This window comes from Oryctolagus cuniculus, chromosome 12 (genome assembly GCF_964237555.1).
Source record: "Oryctolagus cuniculus chromosome 12, mOryCun1.1, whole genome shotgun sequence".
Lineage (NCBI taxonomy): Eukaryota > Metazoa > Chordata > Mammalia > Lagomorpha > Leporidae > Oryctolagus > Oryctolagus cuniculus.
The window spans coordinates 79,075,933-79,103,898 of NC_091443.1; the positions used below are offsets into that span (position 1 = coordinate 79,075,933).

The 27,966-nt window shown below is 37.9% G+C and overlaps 1 protein-coding gene across 6 annotated transcripts in view; it reads left to right on the plus strand.

Moving 5' to 3' along the window:
- Positions 1 to 27,966, plus strand: part of TEX9 (testis expressed 9) — a 74,481-nt gene that overhangs the window by 12,411 nt on the left and 34,104 nt on the right. For 4 of the 6 annotated variants that reach the window (XM_002717709.4, XM_051821988.2, XM_051821987.2 and 1 more), the window contains 6 exons: positions 4,994 to 5,042; positions 5,773 to 5,855; positions 9,648 to 9,826; positions 12,308 to 12,390; positions 13,124 to 13,297; positions 19,886 to 20,020. In XM_002717709.4, the coding sequence (XP_002717755.1) occupies positions 4,994 to 5,042; positions 5,773 to 5,855; positions 9,648 to 9,826; positions 12,308 to 12,390; positions 13,124 to 13,297; positions 19,886 to 20,020 (703 nt within the window). Of the gene's footprint in view, positions 1 to 4,993; positions 5,043 to 5,772; positions 5,856 to 6,206; positions 6,310 to 9,647; positions 9,827 to 12,307; positions 12,391 to 13,123; positions 13,298 to 19,885; positions 20,021 to 27,966 lie in introns of those variants that run through there. The other 2 variants (XM_070054245.1, XM_070054247.1) reach the window with 2 other exon arrangements.

The window sequence follows — 27,966 nt, forward strand, 5'->3', positions numbered from 1 at the left end:
GTCTTCCTTCCGTTGGTTCACTCCCCAAATGGCCGGAGCCGTGCTGATATGAAGCCAGGAGCAGGTGTTTCTTCCCAGTGTCCCACATGGGTACAGGGGCCCAAGGACTTGGGCCATCTTCTACTGCTTTCCCAGGCCATAGCAGAGAGCTAGATTGGAAGAGGAGCAGCCAGGACTAGAACTGGCACCCATATGGGATGCTGGTGCTGCAGGCAGAGGATTAACCTACTGCACCACGGCGCCGGCCCCTAGATTTTTAATGAACTTATGCACTAGTGGAGAGGTTGGAACACTGAATATCAGGAATCTGTGCTGTTGTTGTTAGAAGTATTTGGCATGGTATTGTAAGAAAGAAATATGTTTGAGAGTATTGGCTGTTTTGCAAGCAGAAATGAAATGGAATACTTTATTACCTAATTGAAGGCAATTAAGATTTATACCTTTGGTTTCTTGGAAGAAGTTTTACAGCTTTAACTCTTAGATTCAGGTCTTTGATCTGTTTTGAGTTAATTTTTTATATGGTATGAGAAAGTATCAACCTTCCGTCCTTGGCATCTTTTGTTAAGTAGCCTATTCTTTCCCCTATTAATGGTGTAGACACTCTTGTTAAAAATCAGTTGCCCATAGACATAGGTTTTATTTTCAAACTCTAAATTATATTCCACTGATTTATTTATCCTACCCAGCCTTGATGACTTCTCATTGTAATCAACTGCTTTTAGACTTCAAGAATTAGGAGATAAACTTAAAGACATATTTGAAGAACAAAAGTCTATAAAAACTGAACTAAGGCAAAACAAAAACAAAAACAAAAAAAGAATAAACGTGTGGCCTTTTCAACTATGGATAAAACGTTCCAATGAGTTGAAGTCCTTTGGGTCAAGGACCAGATTAAATAGCATCTACTGAAACTTTCCAGCTGGATAAATAGCTTATGGTAAAGATCTAAACAGAGAGTAGTCTCTCCATAGAAGCCTGACAACTTTAACCTGTTTTTAAATTGAGAAAGAGAGAAGTTCAGGGTAAAATAAAGAAATGTAATAATGAATTGTAGTGTTGGAAGGAACTGTGGATGTGATAATGGCACATAGAACGGACCAAAACCAAATATAAGAAGGTCACTAGTGGTTGCATCAGCAAAGAAGCTGTAAAAGCAGATTGAAATTGTTCATGGCTGTTTAAATCATGAAACAGCTATGGCTCCCCAATTTTCTAAGATCAAGAGCCAGACTTTGGGAGCTGCGCAACCCTAATTAGGCAAATGGATAGATATCTTGCAGGGCTTAGAAACAAATAAGAATTGTGTGACTAAAGTGGTAATATTTTTGGCTCATACTTTAATTAGAATATTATACATATCTTCAGAAATAATTATTGCATACAATCCAACAGTTAATTCCCTTCCTCAATATTTACTCAAGAGAAATGAAGACATACGTCCAAGAAAAACCTGCAGGCAGATATTAGGACAGTGTTATTCATAACTTTCAGAAACTTCAAACAACTCAAATACCCATCAAATGATGAGTGGATGAACAAGTTAGGGTATATCCATGCAGTGGAATACTGCTTGGCAATAAAAAGCAATGAACTTCTGATACAGCAATAACATAGGTGCTCAGTGAAGGAAGCTTGATTCCAAAAATGTACATGATCTTCGTTTCCATTTATTTGATATGCTGGAGAAGGTAAAACTATAGGGATAGAAATCTGATCAGTGGTATCTAAGGCTTTGGGGAGTGGTTAGGGGACTACACAAGGAAGCTATTTGGGATAATGGAATTTTCTCTTGTTCTGCTTATGTGATCACACAAGTTAAAGTTTATTGAATAGTATAACTTAAGCAGGTGTATTTTATGATATATAAATTACATAAATAAGCCTTAAAATAATTTTGTGCCCTATTAGTTATAGGTTAACTACTGGCACTCCCAAGAAGTTATTGCCTATGTATTGCTTTTGACTTTTTAAATGGTTCGTTGATGTTTTTGAAAGCCAGAGTTACAGAGAGCGAGGGAGAGACAGAGAGAAAGCAATCATCCATCTGATGGTTCACTCCTCAGATGATCACAGTGGCCAGTGCTGGGCTGACCAAAGCCAGGAGCTTTATGTAGGTCTCTCACAGTGTTGGCAGTGACCAAGTGTTTGGGCCATCTTCCAGTGCTTTTCTCAAGCCATTAGCATGGAGCTGGGTCAGAAGTGGAATAGCAGGGACATGAACGGGCACCAATGTAAGATGCTGGCATTGCAAGTGCTGACTACACCACAACTCCAGCCCCATGCATTTTTTATTAGTACATCAAAATGTGTTTTTATATCACCATTTGATACACATACATGTGTACATAGAGTTTGAAACTACTCATCCTTATTATATGTAATTTTGACACATTTTATAAAAATATACTTAACAGTTAACAAAATTCTAGAATTTGAGTGCACATAAGATTACATATAACTTTATCCAACTAACTAAAGAATTGAAATGATGTTAGCAACAGATGATCTCTAATTTCTGTTGAAGCAAGTGAGAGACAGATTTCACAAGCATGAAAACAAATCTGATAATTTTTTTGTACTAAATTTTCCCTAAGTGTAAAGTGGTGAAGACACCTGTTTACCTACAACAGGTAGTTTTTTTTTAAAAAATGCTCCTGTTGAACAGATGGCTCTTATCATAGCATTTGACTATTAGCTGGGAGCTGTGAAAGGTAAAAACAATTGGGGCCAGTGCTGTGGCATAGAGGGTAAAGCTGCTGCCTGCAGGGCCGGCATCATATAGGTGCCAGTTCGAGCCCCAGGTGCTCCACTTCCCATCCAGCTCCCTACTAATGTGCCTGGGAAAGCAGCAGAAGATGGCACAAGTGCTTGGGACCCTGCAGTCACAGGGAAGACCTGGAAGAAGCTCCAGACTCCTAGCTTTGGATTGCCTCAGCTCCAGCCCTTGTGGCCATTTGGGGAGTGAACCAGCAGATGGAAGACCTCTCTGCCTCTGCTTCTGCTTCTCTGTAACTCTACCTTTCAAATAAATAAAATAAATTTTTAAAAAAGTTGAAAGATAATTCTGTGTGGATACCTTCCATTTCAGGTTGGAGCACTGGTAATCCACCTAAGTAATTATAGTCAGTTATTATATTTTATAAAATGTTTTCAATTCCCAAAGTTACTCCATTTTAAAACATATGTAGGGGATCAGAATTTAGTTTCCTTTGTAGTCATATATGTCTTTCACTTTTCTAGAAATAGGATTCACCCTTAGATTGTTTCAATCTATTTACAAATAAACTGTTTATGAACAAATTTAATTTCATGAAATTATACCAGCAAAATAATATTACTGTGAAACCTGAAGATTCAAGACACATAACCATTAAATATCTTTTGGTGGATGTGGGCTAGGTAGCAAGTATGGATGCCAGGAGCAGAAAATATGCTAAAGAGATGGCAAACATTAATTTGAAATGAGAAATAAAAATGACAGTTAAATTTGTAAAATATTTGACATTTTTTATGTCCTGTGAGAATGATTACTTAGTTTCTGTAACAGATACTTAGGAAGACTTTCATTCATCTCAGTGGTTCTAGTAGTTTAAGAGGTTATATTTAGTATTATCTATATTTTTGTGTTTGATGTTGAAAAAAACCTATGTGTGACTAGTACATTGGGTGACATCTGATGGAAAGTGATTTTATGGCCTCTACTATAGTTAGGAATTCTTTTTTTAAAATATTTGTTTGTTTGAAAGAGTTACACAGAAAGAGGAGAGGCAGAGAGAGAGAGCTTCCATCCGCTAGTTCACTCTCCAGTTGGCCGCATATAGTTAGGAATTCTTAGAGGATATAGTAGAATATTTTACATAGCAACAGTAGATATGAAATGGTATATTTTAAAAGAGATCAATGCAGATGCTGTAGACATTTGTTAAAGGGTAGGCGAACTTTGTAAAGAGCCATATGGTGAATGTTTCTGGATTTGTGGGCTATATAGACTATGTTAAAACTATACAACTTTGCAGTTGTAAGATGAAAACAGTCATAGACAGTAGGTGAGTGAATGAGTTTGGGGTGGATTTAGCCCATGGGCCGTGGTTGTAGATCCCTGTAAATACTTCATGTCTTAAAGTACAAACATGGTTTGAAAACCATGTACATTAAAATGATTTGCATTTCAGATAAGTTTATTCATCCACTTGGCAATATTTAGTACCAGTTTAAGAGCTTATATGCCAGATACCATGACAAGTACCAAACATGCAGCAGAGAACAAGGCAGACATAATCCCTACCTTTGTAGTGTTCAGAGTATAATGGGAAAACGGAATACGATAGGGGAAAATTATTTTTTTAAAGATTTATTTATTTAAAAGGCAGAGTTAGAGAGGAAGAGATAGAGATGGAGAGAGACCTTCCAACTGCTGGATCACTCCCCAAATGGTCACAAAGATTGAGGCTGGGCCAGGCCAAAGCCAGGAGCCAGGAGTTTGCATTCAGGTCTCCCACTTGGGTGATGGGGCCCAAGCACTTGGGCCATCTTCTGCTGCTTTCCTAGCCCATTAGCAGGGAGCTGGATCAGAAATGGAGCAGCTGGGTCTAGAACCAGGGCCCATATGGAAGCAACTCCTGGCCAAATTCTTTAAATGCCTTAGAAGAATGGTAACATTGAGTGAACTCACAATAAAAAAAAACTCGGTGATGAATCATTTTTAAAATGGATAATCTCTGTGTAAAGCCTTGAGTAACTTCTTTTGATTTCTGTTCATTAAAATTTGTGCTACATTCTCCTCCAAAACTATTGGCGTTATATATCTCAAAGGTGAATTATTTATCCAAATCACTTGTTTGTGACATTCATTCAAAATGAATTTAACATGTAGATAATTAGGCTTATAGCAGAGTCTACTTGATAATTGTACATTTCACCTTTCAAATAAAATTTCTGTTGACTTTTTCTCTCCATTTACTCTCATCTATATATGTTTATTTTTGGTCTGTAGAGGACTATTATCAGATGAAGGGATGATTAATCTGCATTCAGAAACTAAGGTATGGAACCAAACTTTCTGTGAATGTAATTACATTCTGTAGAATTTAGATCATTTTTAAAACTTAGACAAAACAGAAGAATATAACTTTAGAATATAAACCTTGGTACTCAGGGATCTGTTCATGAAATGTTGTCCATATAATAAATGGAGGCTTTTTTTGTTTCATAATTTCACTGACCAATTTGGAGGTAAAGTATAAAAATCATACAGGCTGTGAGTTTGTAACCTGAGACTTTTAGTTTTTCCTCTGAAGCTTTAGTAGAGAGAAGACCCTGTAAAAGAAAGGTACTCATATCCGAAGAAGGTGATTTGAAGGGTTCATTCATTTAAATGATTGTAGTGTAGAGATAACTCTTTCCAGTGCTGGACATATTGGGTACTATGTGTTCTCCACTTATGGAGCTCTAGGCCTAGGACACCGTCCATATGAAGGCCAGGGATGCCTACCAAGGAAAACTAAATTCTGTGGTCAGAATATCTATATTTAACATTCCACTAGCTATTTGAGTTTCTTTCAGTATTCCTTACCCTTGGTTCTCTTGGTCCTGGTACTACCTAGGTTTTTTTTTTTTCCCCCAAATTCATAATTCTGGGATCATTGAAAATACAATTTGATTAATTCCATGAAAACAGCAATTCTTTTTGGTAAAACTGCATATTCCATGTGTTACAAATTTCTTTCATTGTCAGATGATTAGATTCTAATTGTTTAAATTTTTTTCATGTAGCTGAAAACCAAAAACAGTGGTCCTGTAAACAAGGTTCAAAACAAACTGCTATCTGCTAATAAAGGAAAGAAAACAAATTCAAGGTATAGTAAAGTTTTAAAAGTGATTGCTTTACGGGAAAGGGGAGGGTTGCGGGTGGGAGGGAAGTTATGGGGGGGGTAAGCCACTGTAATCCATACGCTGTACTTTGGAAATTTATATTCATTAAATAAAAGTTAAAAAAAAGTGATTGCTTTAAAATTTACTGTATTGGGTAAAATGGTCATCTTTCCATTTGACTGTTGTTTGTAGTCCTTGCCTATATTCCTACTGAACTAGGATCTTACTGTCTGTTGGACTCTTTATTTGGTGGAGAATTAAGTCTATGACTATAAGACTAAATATAAATTTTTTTTTTTTGACAGGCAGAGTGGACAGTGAGAGAGAGACAGAGACAGAGAGAAAGGTCTTCCTTTTGCCGTTGGTTCACCCTCCAATGGCCGCCACGGCCAGTGCACTGCAGCCGGCGCACCGCGCTGATCCGATGGCAGGAGCCAGGTGCTTCTTCTGGTCTCCCATGGGATGCAGGGCCCAAGTACTTGGGCCATCGTCCACTGCACTCCCTGGCCACAGCAGAGAGCTGGCTTGGAAGAGGGGCAACCGGGACAGAATCCGGCGCCTGACCGGGACTAGAACCTGGGGTGGCGGCACCGCAAGGTGGAGGATTAGCCTAGTGAGCCGCGGCGCCGGCCTAAATGTAAATTAAAAATAGGTAACCTCAGAAACAAAGAAATAAAATCTTTATATTCTTAGAATTATATTTATGAACTATATTGAATCTGTTAAAAAACTAAAAATAAATAAAAGTGTTACTTCTTTTCAGTTTTATAATTCTTAGTACCATAATTTTTCAAAAAAGATATATTTACTCATTTGAAAGGTAGTTACAGAGAGGAAGAGACCAGGACAGATCTTCATCTACTGGTTCACTCCCTAAGTGGCTGCAATGGTTGGAGCTAGGCCAATCCTAAGCCAGGAGTCAGGAGTTCCTTCCAGGTCTCCCATATGGGTGCAGAGCACCAACTGCTTGTCTTCTACTGCTTTCCCAGGTGCATTAGCAGAGAGCTGGATTGGAAGTGGAGCAGCCAGGACTTTAATCAGAGCCCACATGGAATGCAGGTGCCGCAGACAGCAGCTGTACTTGCTATGCTACAGCACTGGCCCCAGTAGCATCATTTTTTTTAAGAGTATTTATTTGAAAGTCAGAGTTAAACAAAAAGGGAGAGACAGAGAGATCTTTTATCTGCAGATTCATTCCCCACATGGCTACAACAGCCCACAAAGGTCCAGGCTGAAGCTACAAGTTTTATTCAGGTCTCCCACATGAGTGGCAGGGGCCTAAGTACTTGGGCCATCTTGTGCTGCTTTTCTCAGGCTATTAGCAGAGAGCTGGTGGGAAGTGGAGCGGCTTGGACATGAATTGGCACCCATATGGGATGCCAGCATCACAGGCAGCAGCTTTACCTGCTACACTGCAGTGCCGGCCCCAGTACCATCATTCTTAATTATTAGGCTTTTTGTGTTTTTTCTAGATCTTTTGATATGGCAAATATATAAAATGTTACTTTATGCATCTTACTGACATTCAATAATTTAAAACATTTTCTGTTCAGAAATGTTTTATAGCAGGTAATGAATATTTTGTATTGTTCTCTTAAGCAAAATCACCATCTTTGAAATGTTATTTGTAGTGATATTTTCTTAGAACTTGTTTCCTACGTTTATGTCTTTTACTTACCCAAACTGAAAATTCCATTGTAATTCTGGAGAAATATTATTAATTCTTACATTTTTTTGTTTAACTTCATTTTCCTCTTCTTTTTGATAAAAGGGAAGAAAAGGGGTTACAGAAGATAAAATAGATGAAGAAATGAATGTATGCCATATTTCTACATGCATGCATAGATACATACTTACCTGGAAAGATGTATGTAATTTGAGAGACACAGAGAGAATGAGCATGTGAGCACATTCTCATCTGCTGGTTCACTCTCCAAGTACCTGCAGTAGCCTAGATCGGAAAGCCAATGCTGAAAAACCAGGAACTCAATTCAGGTCTCCACATGGTTGGCAAGAGCTCAGTTTCTTGAGCTGTCACTGCTGCTTCCCAGGGAATGTATTAGCAGGAAGCTGAAGTCAGGAGGCAGAACTAGGATTTGAATGCTAGTCCTCCATTGTGCACATGGGCATCTTAACCAGTGTCTTCATTGCTAGGCCAAACACCTACCCTGAAATGGTTCTCTGATTTTCAGACTTGTTACTTTTAAACTTTTTTTTTTTTTTCCCTAGGTAAACTTCTGAAGCCTTTGTTTTTATGTTAGACTATTAAAACCTGACTTTGGGGCTGGCACTGTGGCACAGCTGCTTAAAGCCCTGGCCTGAAGCACTGGCATCTCACATGGATGCCAGTTCTAGTCCCGGCTGCTCCTTTTCCAATCCACCTCTCTTCTATGGCCTGGGAAAGCAATAGAAGATGGCCCTGGCCGGCGCCACGGCTCACTAGGCTAATCCTCCGTTTGTGGCACCAGCACACCGGGTTCTAGTCTCGGTTGGGGCGCCGGATTCTGTCCCAGTTGCCCCTCTTCCAGGCCAGCTCTCTGCTGTGGCCAGGGAGTGCAGTGGAGGATGGCCCAAGTGCTTGGGCCCTGCACCCCATGGGAGACCAGGAAAAGCACCTGGCTCCTGGCTCCTGCCATCGGATCAGCGCGGTGCGCCGGCAAAGGAAGACCTTTCTCTCTGTCTCTTCTCTCTCACTGTCCACTCTGCCTGTCAAAAAAAAAAAAAAAAAAAAAAAAAGATGGCCCAATTCCTCGGACCCCTGCACCTATGTGGGAGACCTGGAAGAAGCTCCTGGCTTCTGGCTTTGGACCAGTGCAGCTCCAGCCGTTGTGGCCATCTCTGTGACCTCTCTCTGTCTCTACCTCTCTCTTTAACTCTTTCAAATAAATAAAATAAAAATTTAAAAAAAACCTGCAAGATAAGTTAAAAAAAAAAAAACCTGACTTCATTTTAAATGTCAAATCTAACTTTTTGATTCACTTTGGTCTTGGTTAGAATGTTTTTGGGGGAGTGGGAGATTTTGTTTGGTACTTAAGATAATACCTGTGATCCCCACATCCCTTGTTGGAATGCCAGAGTTTGAGTCCCAGCTCCTGTCTCATTTCTGAGTTGCTGCTAATGCACACCTGGCAGCAGGTGATAACTCAAGTACTTGTATTCCTGTCACCCAAGTGGGAGACCAGAATTGAATTCATGGCTCCTTGCTTTCACCTGATCCAGGCATCCTTGTTTTGGGCTTTTGGGGAGTAAAGAAGTGATGAGAGCTCTTTCTTTCTCTGCCATTCAAATAAAATTAGTAAGTAAATAAAATTTAAACCTAAAAAAATAGAATGTTTCTATAGGTGGAAAAAATTTGAACTTGACTGGGCTAATTATTGTTAAGGCTTTCTCAAGAGATTATTTTGTATTTGCAGAAATATGCCCAGGGCAATCAGTATATGTTATGATCAAGAAGTATGTAAAATTAAAAGCCATATGCTAGATTTGACTAGCATGTCAAATTTGGTATAATTGATTTTGGTATTTGCATGATTGGATTCACAATCTAGACCAACTGGCCTCATAAAGTTTTCTCCAACTCCGTGGTTGTGTGTGATTCACAAAGTTCTAAAGTCTGTTATGTCTCTCATAGTCCCTGAAAGAGTTACAGTTTTCATCACAAGCTTAAAACTCACATTTTTTATTTGCATTATTGTTTGGGTAACACTGTATCTCCTTTTTGCCTTTCTGTTCTGTTTATAAGAAATGTGTACATTGTTTAATTTTCACTTCTCTAGTGCTAAATTGAAATACTCAGATGTACACACTGCTGATGATGTTGCCATTCCAGAGGATTTCTCAGACTTTTCTCTGGCAAAAACAATTAGCAAAATTGAAGGGCAGCTAGAGGAAGAAGGCTTACCTGAATGTGTAGATGATGATATCTTCTCTGGAATTAGTAAAGACATTGGAACAGGTAGGTCTTTTCTTTATGTCACAATTAGAAGAGATTTTTGTGAACAGCTTCTTACATTTAAAAAAGGTGTTGTGATGTCTTGGATTTGTTTCAGAATAATCTAGTGGGATGTGATGGTGGGAAGAGTAAGCAGGATAATAGATGATGTAAAATGGGCCGGGAGTCAGTGATTATTAAAGATGGGTAGTGGGTAAGTGGCAGTTCACTGAAATTATCTTTGTACTTTTGTGTATGTTTGATTTTTTTCCATTGTAAGAAGTAAAAAATAATAAGATGATAGTATTGGTTTCATTGAACACTTTTCAGCTAAAATTAGCATGTTTTATCAAATATGGCTTTTCATTAAAATAGAACATTTTTCTGAATTCCTTTTATGTTATGTTAATATATTTTACATATTTCTTACATATTTCACATGCAGAAACATGAGTTATTGCTATTCATCATATAAGATAATGAAACGAGTTTCCTAATGAGTGTGAGTTTCCTGTATTAACTCTTCCTGACATATCACTAGAAAAATCACAACGCTAAGTTTAGATAATGTAGAACCATTACCTTATTTACCAGTAATGCCTGTAAAACTGTTGATTTATGAGGAACCACCTATATTATTAAAACAAGAAACAAGATGGTTGAGAATGTATGAACATAGTGCTGACCTGTAATGCAGTTAGTTATGACCTCATGAAAGCCACATGGTCCTTCTGTCACAGCAACTTTTTTTGTTCAAAAATGTAAGAGTTTATTTTAGGTGATCAAGTTTATCTTTAAAATTCTCTGATTCTTTGACAAGTCATAACATTTTGTGTGTTTAATGTTTATTGTGTTGCATATTAGTTAATTGCCAGGAGCAAATTCAGTTTTATGCAAATGTGACATTTACTTACCTAATCAAGCTTTATGGTGCTACTTGTAGGCAGGAAAGATAAGCAGAATAGGTTTCCTTTCAGTCTCTCAAGCTATCTTCAAGGACATGATGGGCAGATGGTGGCTGTTGCTCCGTAGAATCTGCCATGGCTCTGTTAAAATGTTCCTGCTTCCAGAATCCAGACATTTTAGTTTACCTAAAATGGTTCTTTTTTCCTGGTGGATAAATTATGTCTCTGCTACTTCGTCTCTTTATTTTTCTTAGTATCTTGGGCCTACGTGCCTTCCCTTTGGGGAGAGTGTTCTTACTCCAGATGATGGCTTGGAGTGGCTGGGTTGTGTGTGGGAGAAGATCAAGATAGGTTTTAAGCATAGATTGCTTTGTAAGATTAAATCTGGTGTGGGGAGGGCAGGTTAGGCTTCGGGCTTCAAGGCATGAGGACACTGAGCTCCTTGAGATAAAGTTGACAGCTGAGGAGAGAAATGGGGAAAGTCGTGCTCTCCTTTTCTTTCTTCCTTTTTAACCCTAAACACCAACTATTGCCAATTTATTGTCATTTCCTTTCTATCCTCTGCTCACCTGGAGTTCCATGAGAGGCTGGAAGGGGCACTGAGGCCAGAGAGAATGTAGGAAGGTTACAGCCAACCATAGCCCGGTGGCAGTCCTGGGGGCACTTCAAAGGAAAGCAGCAGGTGTGAGTGGAGCAGTTTTTAGCTCTGTTCCTCATGTGTATATGGCTTAGTGTGGTTTGTCCTAGTGGCTTCTCACAGGCAAAAACTGTGCTCACAATAGGCTCCCTGAGGGCAAGGCTTGTCTCCTCTCTGTTATACACTGGATTGAATAGTTTTTGGATGAATAACTGAATAATTAATGAGTGGATTTTAAGTTCAGTTTTCATTTTATTTGTTTATGGGTCTATAACTTACTGCTGATATTACTTAATAAAGAACTTTTGTGAGAAATGAATAACCAAAGATGGGTCTTAGTGAAGGTTTGTGGGAGAAAGTGTGACAATAGGTATTAATGCATTTGTTTACTTTTGAAACACAAACTACTGGATGTGTTATACTCTGGCATTTTATCATCAGAATGCCTGGGATTGAAGTTGTGTTTTCCTGGAGAGCATTTGTGTTTGTGTCTGTCAAACACTTAGGGACATTACTGACCTGAGACCACTTTAAATTCTGTGTGATATATTTTGGACCTCCATGCTAAACATGAATTCAGTTTCTGCTTTATATTCTTGGGAGTGGTTTTGTTTCCCCTCTCTCTGTGTCCTTACTCATTTCCAGTATTGAGATCTGATTGATTCCTTGCTGTTCTTTTCTGTTGAGTGGATTTATTTCTCAAAGAAGAATGGGAGGGAGGGAGACAATATCACTATATTTTTAGAATTTTGTCTATGAACTATGTTGAATCTGTTTTCTGTGAATATTACATTAACATGGAAAAAATAAAATATCATAAAAAAGTATTTCATGTCCTTAATGTCCCCTAATGGGAATCTCCTTATAAGCCTCCTCTTTTCCCCACATAGAGTAATGTTCTATTTTATAATTGATGTTTTAGATTCAGCAAAAGGTAATGAATATCATTATTTACATCCACAGAAGCACAGATCAGATTTCTAAAGGCCAAACTCCGTGTTATGCAGGAGGAATTGGATAATGTTGTGTGTGAATGTAATAAAAAAGTAAGTTTTTAAAACCTCTCTAAAAGATGCTCTGATATTTGATAATAGACATTTTACGAGCAATTTCAATTAAATTTTTGAATGGCTTTATTTAGATGCAACTCAGTTACATTTTGAATTTAAAAATCATGTATTAATACTGAATTTTGATATTGAATTCTCACAGAATTTGTTATTCACAAATAACTTTACTTGTTACAATTAGAATTCTGTATATTAGACCTAAAATCATAAGCTATCAAATACAAGTAAGACATCTTATTTTCATTTTTGAAGATGAAAATGGAACATAATTTTTCTTAATGAAAATGGATATTTCGGAGCTTTAACCACCTGTCACAGGTTAAGGCTCAGCCTATGACACAAGTATCCCATTTGAGCGCCAGTTCAAATCCCAGGTGCTACAATTCTGATCCAGCTACCTGCTAATGGCCTGAGAAAGCAGAATATGGCCCACGTGCTTCTCACCCAAATAGGAGATCTAGATGAAGTTCTAGGCTCCTGGCTTCAGCCTGGCCTGACTCTAGTCATTGTGCCATCTGGGGAGGAACCAGTGAATGAAAGATCTCTTTCTCTCAACTCTCCCTCTATCTCTGTAAGTTGCCTTTTCAAATAAATACGTTTTTTAAAAGGGATATAAGTATTAAAGATCATATACAGCTGCTTTTTTATTTTGGCTTTGCTTTGATACCAAAGTTTGTGCACTTTTAACATAATCTTTAATTAACTATAGGAAGATGAAATTCAGGATTTAAAGTCTCAAGTAAAAAATTTTGAAGAAGATTGTGGGAGACAGCAGCGAACAATTAATATGCAACAGTCTCAACTAGAAAAATATAAAACTCTTTTTGAAGAAGCAAACAAAAAATGTGATGGATTACAACAACAGTTATCTTCAGTGGAAAGGGTAATTAATTATGATATTTTTCTTCACTTAATGCCAAGGATCTACTACATCTATTAAAGCTACCCATTTGTACAGATTGTACCTCTTTTACTACAGTTATTTTATTAGGATTTACTGAAAATTATTCTCCCATATTCAGAAGAGTATTTTTAACAACTTTATGGAGATATAATTCACATGGCATAGTTCACACTTGTTGTGAACATTTCATTGCTTTTTTAGTATATTCAGAGTTGTGTAACCATCATTACAATCAATTTTAGAACATTACATAACCCCAAAGAGACACTTTGTTCACTTTAGCTACTATGCTCCAACTCTCCTCTTCCAATCCCTTCTAGCCCTATTGAGTTACTAGTTTATTTTCTGTCTCAATTGATATATCTATTCTGGAAATGTCATATCCATGAACTCATTCAGTGTGGTCTTTTTGATGGACCTCTTTAACATACTGTTTTCAAGACTCCATGTTGCACCTATCAGTGCTTCATTCCTTTTTATTGGCAAGTGATATTCCATGATTTAGACAAAACACATATATTTACTTGTAGACATTTAGTTGTTCCCACTGTTTGACAGTTTTAACAGTGCTGCTATGAACATTCATGTACAAGTTTTTGGAGGATGTATGTTTTCATTTCTCTTGAGTACATATCTTGGAGTGAATTTGAATCATATGGTAACCCTATGTTTAATCACTCTCCCAGATTTCTTTTGTACCCTTTGCCCATAAATCTCTAATTACTAACCACAGCCCCAAGTAACTGCTGATCTGCCTTCTTTCACTGCCAATTTGTTTTCATTTTAAATTTCATGTAGATAGAATCATAAATTTGTAGTTTTTAAAAATGGCTTATTTTGTTCAGTGTTTCTGAGTTTCATCAATTTTCTTACATGTTTGGTGGTTTATTTCCTTGTGTTGCTGAGTAGTATTGATTTATAGATACATTTTATCTGTTCACCAGTTGATGTGGAGATTAGAACTTTTTCCAGTTTTTGTTATTGGAAATAAAATCATTATGAAGTTTTAGGGCACACTTTTTGTGTAAATGCATGTTTTTATATAAACATCCAACATCCAACATCACTCAAGGTATTTGATAAATACCTAGGAGTAAAATTTCTGGATCTTACAGAAACTGTATCTTTAACTCTTTAATAAATTGCCAAATTGTGTTCCAAATGATTATACCATTTTACATTCCCACTGGCAATACATGAGTATTTTGGTTATTTTATATACTTACCTATATTTGGCCTTTTTTTTTAATTTTAACCATTCCAGAGGGAAAGTATTATCTCATTGTTTCGTTTTTATTTCCTTTATAACTGTTGATGTTGAATATCTTATCATTTGCGTATTACCCATTCATATGTCACCTTTTGTGATGTGTCTGTTCAAATCTTTTGCCTATTGGAAAAATATTGGCTTGTACTTTATGTTATTCGTGTGTGTGAGTGTGTATGTGTGTGTGTGTAGTGAATACTTTCATTCTGACTGGGCTTTATTTTCTTAACATGTTTCCAAAAAAAAAGAAGTTTTAAATTTTTATTAATTCTGATATATTGTTTTCTTGTGGTTCATGTAGTTTTCTTTCTATCCAAAGAATCTTTGTTTAACCAAGGTCCTGAAGAGTTTCACCTGTTTTCTACTAGAAGTTTTGTGTGTGTGTGTGTGTGTGTGTGTACACAAAGTAATGTATTTCAAGTTAATTTTGTGTATGGTGTGAGGGTAAAGATCAAGTTTTTTTTTTTTTTTTAATACAAATAATCAATAGTATTTGCTGAAAATAGTATTATTTTCTCATTTAGTTACCATGCCACCTTTGCAGAAAATGAACTGATTATATATGTGTGGGTCTGTTTCTGGACTCTGTTATGTTAATTGATGCAAATGTTTGGTGTAGATAACAGATAAAACTATGTGGGCTAGAGTCTTTTGGGAGAATTTTGATTTCTACTTACTTAATGTACTTAAGTCTGTTTTCTTTTTCTATTACTTTTTTTTTTTTAAAGATTATTTATTTGAAAGGCAGAGACAGAGAAAGAGAATCTTCCATTTGCTGGTTCACTCCCCAAATGGCAGCAACGGCTGGGGCTGGGCCAAGCTGAAGCCAGGAGCTTCTTCTGGTCTCCCACATGGGTTTAGGGACCCAAGGACTTGGGCCACCTTCTGCTGCTTTCCCAGGTGCGTTAGCAGGTAGCTGGATCAGAAGTGGAGCAGCTGGACTCAAACTGGCTTCTATATGGGATGCCAACACTGCAGATCTAGGCTTAATCCTTCTAGTACCTTTTGAGTCAGTCTTTGTAATTAGTCTATTTTTTAAAAGATTTTATTTATTTATTGCAGAGGTAGAGTTATAGACAGAGAGGGAGATAGAGAGAAAGGTCTTCCATCCACTGGTTCACTCCCCAGTTGGCTGCAATGGCCAGATCTGAGCCAATCCAAAGCCAGGAGCCAAGAACTTCTTCCAGGTCCCCCAGGTGGGTACAGGGGCCCAAGAACTTGGGCAATCTTGTATTCCTTTCCCAGGCTATAGCAGAGAGCAGGATGAACCGGTGCCCATATGGGATGTGAGTGCTGCAAGCAGAGGCCTAGCCCACTACGCCACAGTGCCAGCCCCAATAATTAGTGTATTTTAAGAAATTTGTCTATGCTATATCTTTATATATTTATAATGCATGTATAATTATAATAACTCATCTTTCATTTCTGGTATTGGGAATTTGTCTCCTCTGGCTTTTATTCTTATGTACTTATTTGAGAGGCAGATAGAGATCACACCCATCCACTGGATCATTTTCCAAATGCTCACAGTGGCCCCTAGCTAGAGCTGAAATTGGGAACTAGGAAGTCCATACAGGTCTCCCATACATGTGGCAGAAACCTAACTTCTTGTGCCATCACCACTGCCTCCCACGATTGTCTAAGCAGGAAGCCGGAGTCATCAGCAGAGCCAGCTATGAAATTCAGATACTCAGATATGAAGTCTTCATCGCCATCTTAACCAATACGCCAAATGCCTGCCCCTCTCTTTTATCATTAATCACTTCTTTATTTACAAATTTCAAACATAATGCATTTTCCTCTTTCACTTTTTGAGAAGTCAAATCCCTCCTCCTTCAGTCTCTGGGATGATTATTAGATGGTTAGGCATTTTCCCGCAGCTTTCTAACTCCCCACACCAGTCCATTCTCAGCTCGTGACTTTGTTCTCCATTTCAATAATAAACCAAAGTCTACCAGCCTCTTTTTCTCTGTGCTTCTATCTTCTGCCTTCTCTCTCATTATGATGGATGACCACCTCTTTTTTCTAAAGCGGATTTGCCCTTCTGCCATTGCTTTGTTCCTTTACCTGCCTTTATTTTTCTTCATATCCCTTATCACTACCAGGTGTTGTATGTATATATATGTGTGTGTATATATATGTGTGTGTGTGTGTGTGTGTGTGTGTGTGTGTATGGTTTATCCTCCCTCTCTCCTTGAATGCAAGCTTTGTGAGAGGAGCAACTTGGGTTAATTTTTGTGCTGGTCATGTAAAATACTTGCTAAATATGCTAAATAAATGAGAGAAGCTTATTGGATACAGATGTTACTGCTCCCAATTTCAGATACAGAAATGTAGTACCAAGCTTATAAATTGTCTGACTTTAAGTCGATTGTTTCTCTACCTTAGCTGCCTGTTTCTGATCATTTATTTATGCTCTTCTGACTGTTCCTCATGTGAGTTCCTGTGCTGAGCCGTATATCCTTTACGGCATTTCCTGCCCTTTATCTTGTACTGCTGGTGCACAGCCCTTTCCCTTGCTCGCCCTCAATGTGTTTTACGTATGCTTTCATATTTATAAGAGAATAATAAACATTTTCTCTTGAAGCTCACAGTATTTGAATTTTAAAGCTACATTTTAGTTTTTCTATGACATTTATCTTTTCTTTTAAAACTAATGGACAGTTCAGAAATGAGATTTTCATTAGATTGTTGTCTAGCAGCATGTAAAGTGCTCAGTATCTTTGTAACAGATTACTTTAGCAAGTTTTTAGGATGCAAGCTCTCATAACAATATTGGTATCCAGTCTATACTTTGTAAAAGATACTTGAGTATGAATGAAAAAAGAAGTGTCTTTAAGTTTTTGTAAGATATGCCCTTTCTTTACTTTCTTTCCCTTTCTACTCATATAGAAAACCTTTCTGTCCTACTCTACTCTTCTTCTGGCTGTTAATGCATGGATTGTTGAAATCATGCAGTGAAAAATAGTTTTAATTTTTCTGGAAAGCAGGCTATAAAGTCACCAGCCAGAAAGAAAATAGCATAGAATTATTTGCATAGTCTAATGAGAGGAAGCTGAAATAAGGCAAAAATAATTGTGGACTTTGCAGCTAATGAGAATCTGCCTTTTCCATGGGAACAGTGAGATAAGGCAGACCAGCTCTGAGTGTAGCTACCACCCACAATGCTGTGAAGAAGGCTGTGATAGCAGATGGTATCCATACACAGCTTGGTTTGTTTAGAAACCTACATAAGGAGCAGCATGTGTTTTATTTTGTTTTGTTTTCCTCTTAATTACTCAAAGTCAAGAAGATCAGTTTTTAAATAAAATGTAGTGACACAGCAGGAGAAAAACATTATAAAAGAGGAAGACATACAACCACATTTTTAACTGCATTTTAATTCTACAACATTTAGGAAGTTTCTGCTTTGTGTAAGTCTCCAGATTCGGCTTTATCTTGGTAAGGGATAAATTTAAAAAGTGGGTTAAGTATTAGAAGATTAGTTTAAGAAACATGCCAGAATACCGAGAATACAGAAATTAAGATTTCCTATCCGCAAGTAGTTTACACTATAGTAGAAGAAATAAAGTAAATGGATAAGCTCAGTACCACACAGCAGGTGCTGTGATAAATGTATACCAGGGCTTTGTAGAGGCTCTGAAGAAAAAGTACCTAATCCAACCTGAGAGGGTAGGGAGGTTTAGAGAGGGAAGCCTTCCTGGAAGAGGTAAAGCCCTAGTGTGCAACTCTGGCTGAGTCGTAAAAAATCAGTAGGTGTGTGCTAACTAGGTAAAAAGGAGGGGTGTCTGTGTGTGGAGGGCATGGGGGTTGTAGATTAGGGCAGGAGAAAGAGCATGAACAAAGAAGCAGTAAACATTAGGGCTTTTTGGGAAAGATTTAAGTACTGCTATTATTAAAAGTTAGATCTGTGGTTGACAGGTGCCAGATTATGGAAGTTTGGTGTTTATCTTGTATGTTCATGTTTCTTCAGTTATTGGCCTGTTGACTCTGCAAGATAACATCCTAAAGTATTTGTAGAAATATAAGTCTAAATTCACCCCAAGATGTGCAAAATGTTGTATATGATCTGCTTTTTCTATGCAGAATTTGTATTTTCCTATAGAGCTAATATAGAATGCTCTGTATTTACTGAATACTCTCTTAAATGATAAGTTTTATCAGTTCTGCACAAAAACATTATTCAGAAGAGAATTTATTTTTGTCTTACATTGGACTTTTGGGAGACTCTCAAAAGAAGAACTGTAGTTATAAAGAATTGTTTGTAAAATAAATATTGGGGCCATGTTTACAGAAAATTCTAACTGAAAAACAATTCGAGGCTGGTGCCATGGCTCACTAGGCTAATCCTCTGCCTGTGGCGCCCCCACCCCTGGTTCTAGTCTCGATTGCTCCTCTTCCAGTCCAGCTCTCTGCTATGGCCCGGGGAAGGCAGTGCTGGGTGGCCTAAGTGCTTGGGCCCTGCACCTGCATGGGAGACTGGGAGGAAGTACCTGGCTCCTGGCTTCGGATCGGCACAGCTCTGACCGTTGCGGCCATTTGGGGAGTGAACCAACAGAAGGAAGACCTTTCTCTCTGTCTCTCTCTCTCTCTCTCTCAATAACTCTGCCTGTCAAAAAAAAAAATTCGAACGCCTAGAGCATGATTATGTTTTTTTTTTGCAAAAGATTATTTATTTGAAAGGAAGAGCAACTGAGAAGGTGACAGAGTGGGTACATACACTGAGAGAGGGAGAGATCTTCCATTTATTGGTTCCCTCTCCAAATGGCCACAAGAGCCAGGTCTAGGCTGGGCTGAGGTCAATAGCCAGGAACTCTATCTGGGTCTTCCATGTGGGATTATTTGGGCCATCTTCTACTATCTTCACAGGCATATTAACAGGAAGGTAGAAGAAGAGCAGCTGGAACTTGAACCTGTGATCACATGGCATGCCAGCATTGTAAGCAGTGGCTTAACCTGCTGGGCCATAATGCCAGTCCTATGACTAAATTTTTTACATGTATGTTTTTCTAATACCAATTTGGGAAAAAAATTTCCTGAGACTTTTATCACTTAGTGCTTAGCCTCTAGCTTCCTACGTAACTTTGAAGTAAAATACTGAAGATAATTTCATTTGGCAGCAGAAAAATATTGAAACCGATACATGGTTTTTAAACAAAATATATTTTCTGTGAACTTTTTGAAGTCCTGTGTGTGTATATATAAAATTTGGGAGAATGGAAAGAATATGGAGAGTGAACATGATGTAAAATAATAAAAAGAAACATGATTTAAATATTTTCTCTTTTTTTGCTATACAGGAATTAGAAAATAAAAATAGACTTCAAAAACAGGCTGCCGCTAGTCAAAGTGCCACAGAGGTTCGCTTGAATAGAGCTGTAGAAGAAGCAGAAAAATATAAATTGGAGTTAAATAAATTAAGACAAAACAACAAGGTATGGAAAAAATGAATAGTTTTAGTTGTCATTACCTTTGGTAGCAACTTCTTTTATGCAGATGTTAAAAATAATAGTTTTATATTTATAATTGCTTTTTTAAATGCTTGTTTATTTTCATCTATGTGAAAGAGTGCTATTTCATCTACTGGTTTGCTCTTCAAATGCCTGCAAGAGCCAGGGTTGGCCAGGCTGAAGTCTAGGACCCAAAACTCCATCTGGGTCTCCCACATGGCTGGCAAGGGCTCAAGCACTTGGGTCATCATCTGATTCCTCCCTGGATGCATTAGCAGGAAGCTGGATTGGAAACAGGGTAGCCAGGACTTGAATCAAACACTCAGATTATGGGGATACTAACATCCCATCTGAGGCTTAACCTACTACACCACAATGCTTGTTCCTAAAATTATAATCCTTTTCTTTTTAAAAAAAGATCTGTCTTTCTGTCTGTCTATCTAAAAGGCAGAATTAGAGGAAGAGGAAAAGACACAGAGAGAAATCTTCCATCTGCCAGTTCATTCCCCAAATGACCACAATGGCTGGAGCTGGGCCGATTAGGAGCCCAGAGCTTCTTCTGGATCTCCCACATGGTTCTGGGGCCCAACTACTTGGGCCATCTTCGACTGTTTTCCTAGGTACATTAGCAGGGAGCTGAATTGGAAGTAGAGCATCTAGGACTCAAACTGACACCCATATGGGATGCTGCTGTTTCAGACTGTGGCTTTACTTGCTGTACTACAGAGCTGGCCCCCAAATTGTAATTCTTTATATCATAATGAGTATTTCTCTTTTCAAGAAGAACATATTAATTATCAAGGGGATTCAAAAGTTTGGGAAAAATGGAATTATAATGTGCTGTCTCTGTGAACTTCATCTTTCATAGCCTTTAATACTGCCTATTTTTATAATATCACATTGTTAAGTTTTCAATTAACACATACTTGTATAATTTTATAGGATACAGTGCAGTAATGTAATATATTTATATATACAGTGTCTATGGATCATACCAGACAGTTAGCATTTCCATTTCCTTTTCATTGTGTTTGGAACCTACCAGCTTCTCTTTTCTAGTCTTTGATACAGAATATAATATATCATGCTGAGCTATAGTCACTCTGTTGTGTGGTCATAAAATATGCATGACCTGAATTCTATGTTTTTGAAGTTTTGAGACTTGTTTTGGGGCTAATAAGTAGTCTAATTACCAGCTTTTGGATGAAGTATCTGTAACATCCATTTGGTCTGTAGTGTAGTTTTAGCAGTGGCATTTCCTTGTTGATTTTTTTTGGGGGGGTCTGGATGGTCTATTGATCAAAGTGGAATGTTGAAATCCTCCACTATAATTGTATTGGTACTTATTTTTCCCTTTAGAGCTAATAATGTTGGTTTTACTAAATCAGGTGCTCTAGAATTAGGTGAATATACATTTAAAATCGTTGCATCTTCCTGCTGAATTGATCATTTGATAGTTATTTTGTGACCTTTTTCTCTTTTTACACTTTTTATCTGACCATCTGTTTTGTCTGTTAGAAGTATAGCTACTTCTGCTCACTTTTGGCTTCCATTTGCACAGATTATTTTTTTATATCCTTCTACTTTCAGTCTCTGTCTTTACTGGTGAAGGTAACTTATTCTAGAAGCCTATCACTGAGTCTTTTTTTTTTTTAATCAATTCAGCTAGTCTGAATTGGAGGAATTTAGTCCATTTATATTCATTATAAATATATAAGTAATGACTTAAATTTATTGTTTACTTTGAGTATCCTTTGTTGTTTTCCTAGTGGGTTTTATACTTTAACATATCTTCATGATGGTAATTACCCTTCTGTCTGGACTCCCTTAAACATCTTTTGTAAGTTTGATCTGGATATGAAGAATTCCTTTAGTTCTTGCTATTTAAAAGTCTTTTTCCTTCATTTATGAAAACATTGCTTCAATGTGTAAAATATTCTTGGTTGGCAATTTTTTTTCTTTCAGAACATGGAACATATCATTCCTTCTAATTTATAAGATGCTGAGAAATCTGTTGTTAATCTGCCGAGAATTTCCATAAAAGCGATGTGCTATTCTCTTATACGTTCTAGAAAAGAAAATTCTCTGTTTTGTACTTGCTAGAATTTGAGTGTAATGTGTTGTAGTCAGGAACTTGTCATGTCTATTTGGGGTTCTGTGAGCCAACTGAATGTAGATATTCACACCTTTTTGTAGATTGGGGAAGTTTCTAGCTAAATATTAATATTTGTCTACTTAATGGTGTCCCATAAGTTTTGAAACCTGTCTTCTTTTATCTTAAAATGTTTTTTCTGATTGGGATGTTTCAAACTTGTATTTTTTTTAAATATTTATTTATTTGAGAGGTAGAGTTACACAGAGAGAGGGAAAGACAGAGAGAGGTCTTCCATCCCTCCCAGCTGATCTGGAGCTGGGAGCTTCCTCTGGGTCTTTCACACAGGTGCAGGGGCCCAGGCTCTTGGGCCATCTTTTGCTACTTTCCCAGGCCATAGCAGAGAGCTGGATCAGAAGAGAAGCAGCTGAGACACAAACCAGCACCCATATGGGATGCCAGTGCCACAGGCGGAGGCTTAGCCATTGCACTAGCGCCTCAATCCTATCTTTAAGGTATTTTCTTTTGCTTGACCTAGCCTGTGGTAGCTTTCAACTATATTTTTAGTCCACTGTAGCTTTTACTGGATTTTTTAAAAATTTGACTCACTGAGTTCATCATCTATATTTTCTGTAATTCTTTTTCAAGATCTCTGTCTTTGCTGAATTTCTCATTTATGTCATGCATTGGTTCTCTAATTTTAACTATGTGTTTCTCTAGTATCTCCTTGAATATCTGTCCTAATAATCAATCTCCAAATTATTTCTCAGACATTTTCTCAATCTCCCTTTCTTTGGAGTATTATTCTGAAGTATTATTATGTTCCTTTTGGGGCATCATTTTGCTGTGGTTTTTCATACTAATTGGGTCACTATATTGATACTTGCACCTCTGCCTTATCAGCTGTTGCTGTTTCCTTTTTTTTTAACTTATATTTAATGAATATAAATTTCCAAAGTACAGCTTATGGATTACAATGGCTTCCCCCCCATAATTTCCCTCCCACTCACACCCCTCCCATCTCCCACTCCCTCCCCCCTTCCATTCACATCAAGATTAATTTTCAATTCTCTTTATATACAGAAGATCAATTCAGCATATATTAAGTAAAGATTTCAACAGTTTGCACCCACATAGAAACACAAAGTGTAAAATACTGTTTCAGTACTAGTTATAGCATTAAATCACAATGTACAGCACATTAAGGACAGAGATCCTACATGAGGAGTAAGTGCACACTGACTCCTGTTGTTGACTTAACAAATTGACACTCTTGTTTATGGCATCAGTAATCACCCTAGACTCTTGTCATGACTTGCCAAGGCTATGGAAGCCTTTTGAGTTCACCAGCTCTGATCATATTTAGACAATGTCATAGTCAAAGTGGAAGTTCTCTCCTCCCTTCAGAGAAAGGTACCTCCTTCTTTGATGACCTGTTCTTTCCACTGGGATCTCACTCACGGAGATCTTTCATTTAGGGTTTTTTTTGTGTGTTTTGTTTTGTTTTGTTTTTGTTTTTGTTTTTTGCCAGATTGTTTTGGCTTTCCATGCCTGAAATACTCTCATGGGCTTTTCAGCCAGATCCGTGTGCCTTAAGGGCTGATTCTGAGGCCAGAGTGCTGTTTAGGACATCTGCCATTCTATGGGTCTGCTGTGTATCTCACTTCCCATGTTGGATCGTTCTCTCCCTGTTTTATTCTATCAGCTAGTATTTGCAGACACTACTCTTGTTTATGTGATCCCTTTAGCTCATAGTCCTATCATTATGATCAATTGTGAATAGAAATTGATCACTGGGACTAGTGAGATGGCATTGGTACATGCCACCTTGATGGGATTGAATTGGAATACCCTGGTATGTTTCTAAATCTACTGTTTGAGGTAAGTCATCTTGAGCATATCCCAAATTGCACATCTCTTCCCTTTCTCATTCCCACTCTTATATTTAACAGCGATCACTTTTCAGTTAAGTTTCAACACTTAAGAATAACTGTGTATTTTTTTTTTTGACAGGCAGAATGGACAGTGAGAGAGACAGACAGAGAGAAAGGACTTCCTTTGCCGTTGGTTCACCTTCCAATGGCCGCCGCGGCTGGTGCGCTACAGCCAGCGCATCGCGCTGATCCGATGGCAGGAGCCAGGTGCTTCTCCTGGTCTCCCATGGGGTGCAGGGCCCAAGCACTTGGGCCATCCTCCACTGCACTCCCGGGCCACAGCAGAGAGCTGGCCTGGAAGAGGGGCAACCAGGACAGAATCTGGTTTCCCCGACCGGGACTAGAACCTGGTGTGCCGGCGCCGCAAGGCAGAGGATTAGCCTAGTGAGCCGCGGCGCTGGATAGAATAACTGTGTATTGATTTAAGTATTCAATCAAAAGTATTAAGTAGAACAAACAAAACAAAAATACTAAGAGGGAAAACGTATTAAGTTGTTCATCAACAGTCAGGGCAAGGGCTGATCAAGTCACCCTTTCTCATAGTGTTCATTTCACTTTAACAGGTTTCCTTTTTTTGGTGCTCAGTTAGTTGTCACAAATCAGGGAGAACATATGATATTTGTCCCTTTGGGACTGGCTTAATTCACTCAGCATGATGTTTTCCAAATTCCTCCATCTTGTTGCAAATGACTGGGTTTCATTGTTTTTGACTGCTGTATGGTATTCTATAGAGTACATGTCCCATAATTTCTTTATCCAGTCTACTGTTGATGGGCATTTGGGTTGGTTCCAGGTCTTAGCTATTGTGAATTGAGCTGCAATAAATATTAAGGTGCAGAGAGCTTTTTTTTTGGCCAATTTAATTTCCGTTGGGTAAATTCCAAGGAGTGGGATGGCTGGGTTGAATGGTAGGGTTATATTCAGGTTTCTGAGGAATCTCCAGACTGACTTCCATAGTGGCTTAACCAGTTTGCATTCCCACCAACAGTGGATTAGTGTGCCTTTTGCCCCACATCCTCTCCAGCATCTGTTGTTGGTAGATTTCTGAATGTGAGCCATTCTAACCGGGGTGAGGTGAAACCTCATTGTGGTTTTTTGATTTGCATTTCCCTCATGGCTAGTGATCTTGAACATTTTTTCATGTGTCTGTTGGCCATTTGGATTTCCTCTTTTGAAAAATGTCTGTTGAGGTCCTTGGCCCATCTCTTAAGTGGGTTGTTCGTTTTGATGTTGTGGAGTTTCTTGATTTCTTTGTAGATTCTGGTTATCAACCCTTTATCTGTTGCATAGTTTGCAAATATTTTTTCCCATTCTGTCGGTTGTCTCTTCACTTTCCTGACTGTTTCTTTTTAAGTACAGAAAATTCTCAATTTGATGTAATCCCAAATGTTAATTTTGGTATTGACTGCCTGTGCTTCTGGGGTATTTTCCAAGAAGTCTTTGCCAGTATCTCTATCTTACAGGGTTTTTCAATGCTCTCTAGTAATTTGATGGTGTCGGGTTGTAGATTTAAGTCTTTAATCCATGTTGAGTGGATTTTTGTGTAAGGTGAAAGGTAGGGGTCTTGCTTCATGATTCTGCACGTGGAAATCCAGTTTTCCCAGCACCATTTATTGAATAGACTGTCCTTACTCCAGGAATTGGTTTTGGATCCTTGATCAAATATGAGTTGGCTGTAGATGTTTGGATTGATTTCTGGTGTTTCAATTCTGTTCCATTGGTCTATCCATCTGTTTCTGTACCAGTACCATGCTGTTTTGATAACAACTGCCCTGTAGTATGTCCTGAAACCTGGTATTGTGATGCCTCCGGCTTTGTTTTCGTTGTACAAGATTGCTTTAGCTATTCGAGGTCTCCTGTGTCTCCATATGAATTTCAGCATCATTTTTTCCAGATCTGAGAAGAAGGTCTTGGGTATCTTGATTGGTATTGCATTGAATGTATAAATTGCTTTTGGGAGAATGGACATTTTGATGATATTGATTCTTCCAATCCATGAGCATGGAAGATTTTTCCATTTTTTGGTATCCTCTTCTATTTCTTTCTTTAAGGTTTTGTAATTTTCATCGTAGAGATCTTGAACGTCCTTGGTTAAGTTTATTCCAAGGTATTTGATTGTTTTTGTAGCTATTGTGAATGGGATTGATCTTAGCAGTTCTTCCTAAGCTGTGGCATTGCCTGTGTATACAAAGGCTGTTGATTTTTGTGCATTGATTTTATACCCTGCTACTTTGCCAAACTCTTCTATGAGTTCCAATAGTCTCTTAGTAGAGTTCTTTGGGTCCCCTAAGTAAAGAATCATATCATCTGCAAAGAGGGATAGTTTGAGTTCTTCCTTCCCAATTTGTATCCCTTTAATTTCTTTTTCTTGCCTAATAGCTCTGGCTAGAACTTCCAGAACTATATTGAATAGCAGTGGTGAGAGTAGGCATCCCTGTCTGGTACCAGATCTCAGTGGAAATGCTTCCAACTTTTCTCCATTCAATAGGATGTTGACCGTGGGTTTTTCACAAATTGCTTTGATTGTATTGAGGAATGTTCCTTCTATACCCAATTTGCTTAGAGTTTTCATCATGAAAGGGTGTTGTATTTTATCAAATGCTTTCTCGGCGTCTATTGAGATAATCATGTGGTTTTTCTTCTGCAGTCTGTTAATGGGGTGTATCACATTGATTGTTTTGTGCACATTGAACCATCCCTGCATACCAGGGATAAATCCAACTTGGTCTGGATGGGTGATCTTTCTGATGTGTTGTTGCATTCTATTGGCGAGAATTTTATTGAGGATTTTTGTGTCTATGTTCATCAGGGATATTGGTCTGTAATTCTCTTTCAATGCTGCATATTTTTCCAGCTTAGGAATTAAGGTGATGCTGGCTTCATAGAAAGAATTTGGGAGGATTCCCTCTTCTTCGATTGTTCTGAATAGTTTGAGAAGAATTGGAGTTAGTTCTTCTTTAAATGTCTGGTAGAATTCAGCAGTGAATCCATCTGGTCCTGGGCTTTTCTTTGTTGGGAGGGCCTTTATTACTGTTTCAATTTCTGTCTCAGTTATGGGTCTGTTTAGGTTTTCTATGTCTTCCTGGTTCAATTTAGGTAGGTTGCATGTGTCCAAGAATCTATCCATTTCTGATAGTTTTCCCTGTTTGCTGGCATACAGGTCCTTGTAGTAATTTCTGATGATTCTTTTTATTTCTGTGGTGTCTGTTGTTACATTTCCTTTTTCATCTCTGATTTTATTGATTTGGATCTTTTCCTTTTTTAGTTAGTTGGGCCAATGGGGTGTCAATTTTGTTTATTTTTTCAAAAAACCAGCTCCTCGTTTGGCTGATTTTTTGTAGTGTTTTTTTTTTTTTTTTGGATTCAATCCTCTTGATTTCTTCTCTGATTTTAATTATTTCTTTTCTCCTACTAGATTTGGGTCTGGTTTGCTGCAGATTTTCTAGATCCTTGAGATGCATTGAAAGCTCATTTATTTGGTGACTTTCCAGTTTCTTGATGTAGGCACCTATTGATATAAACTTTCCTCTTAACACTGCTTTTCCTGTATCCCATAAGTTTTGGTATGTTGTGCTGTTATCCTCATTTACTTCCAGAAAATTTTTGATTTCTCTTTTAATTTCTTCTATGACCCATTGTTCATTCAGGAGCATGTTGTTCAATCTCCATGCGTTTGCATATGCTCTAGGGATTCCTGAGTTGCTAATTTCCAACTTCATTCCTATATGGTCTGAGAAGCTGGATGGTATGATCCTAATTCTTTTGAATTTGCTGAGACTTGCTTTATGGCCTAGTATGTGGTCAATCCTAGAGAAGGTTCCATGTACTGCTGAGAAGAATGTAAATGCTTTCTGTGTAGGATGAAATGTTCTGTAGATATCTGTTAGATCCATTTGGGCTATAGT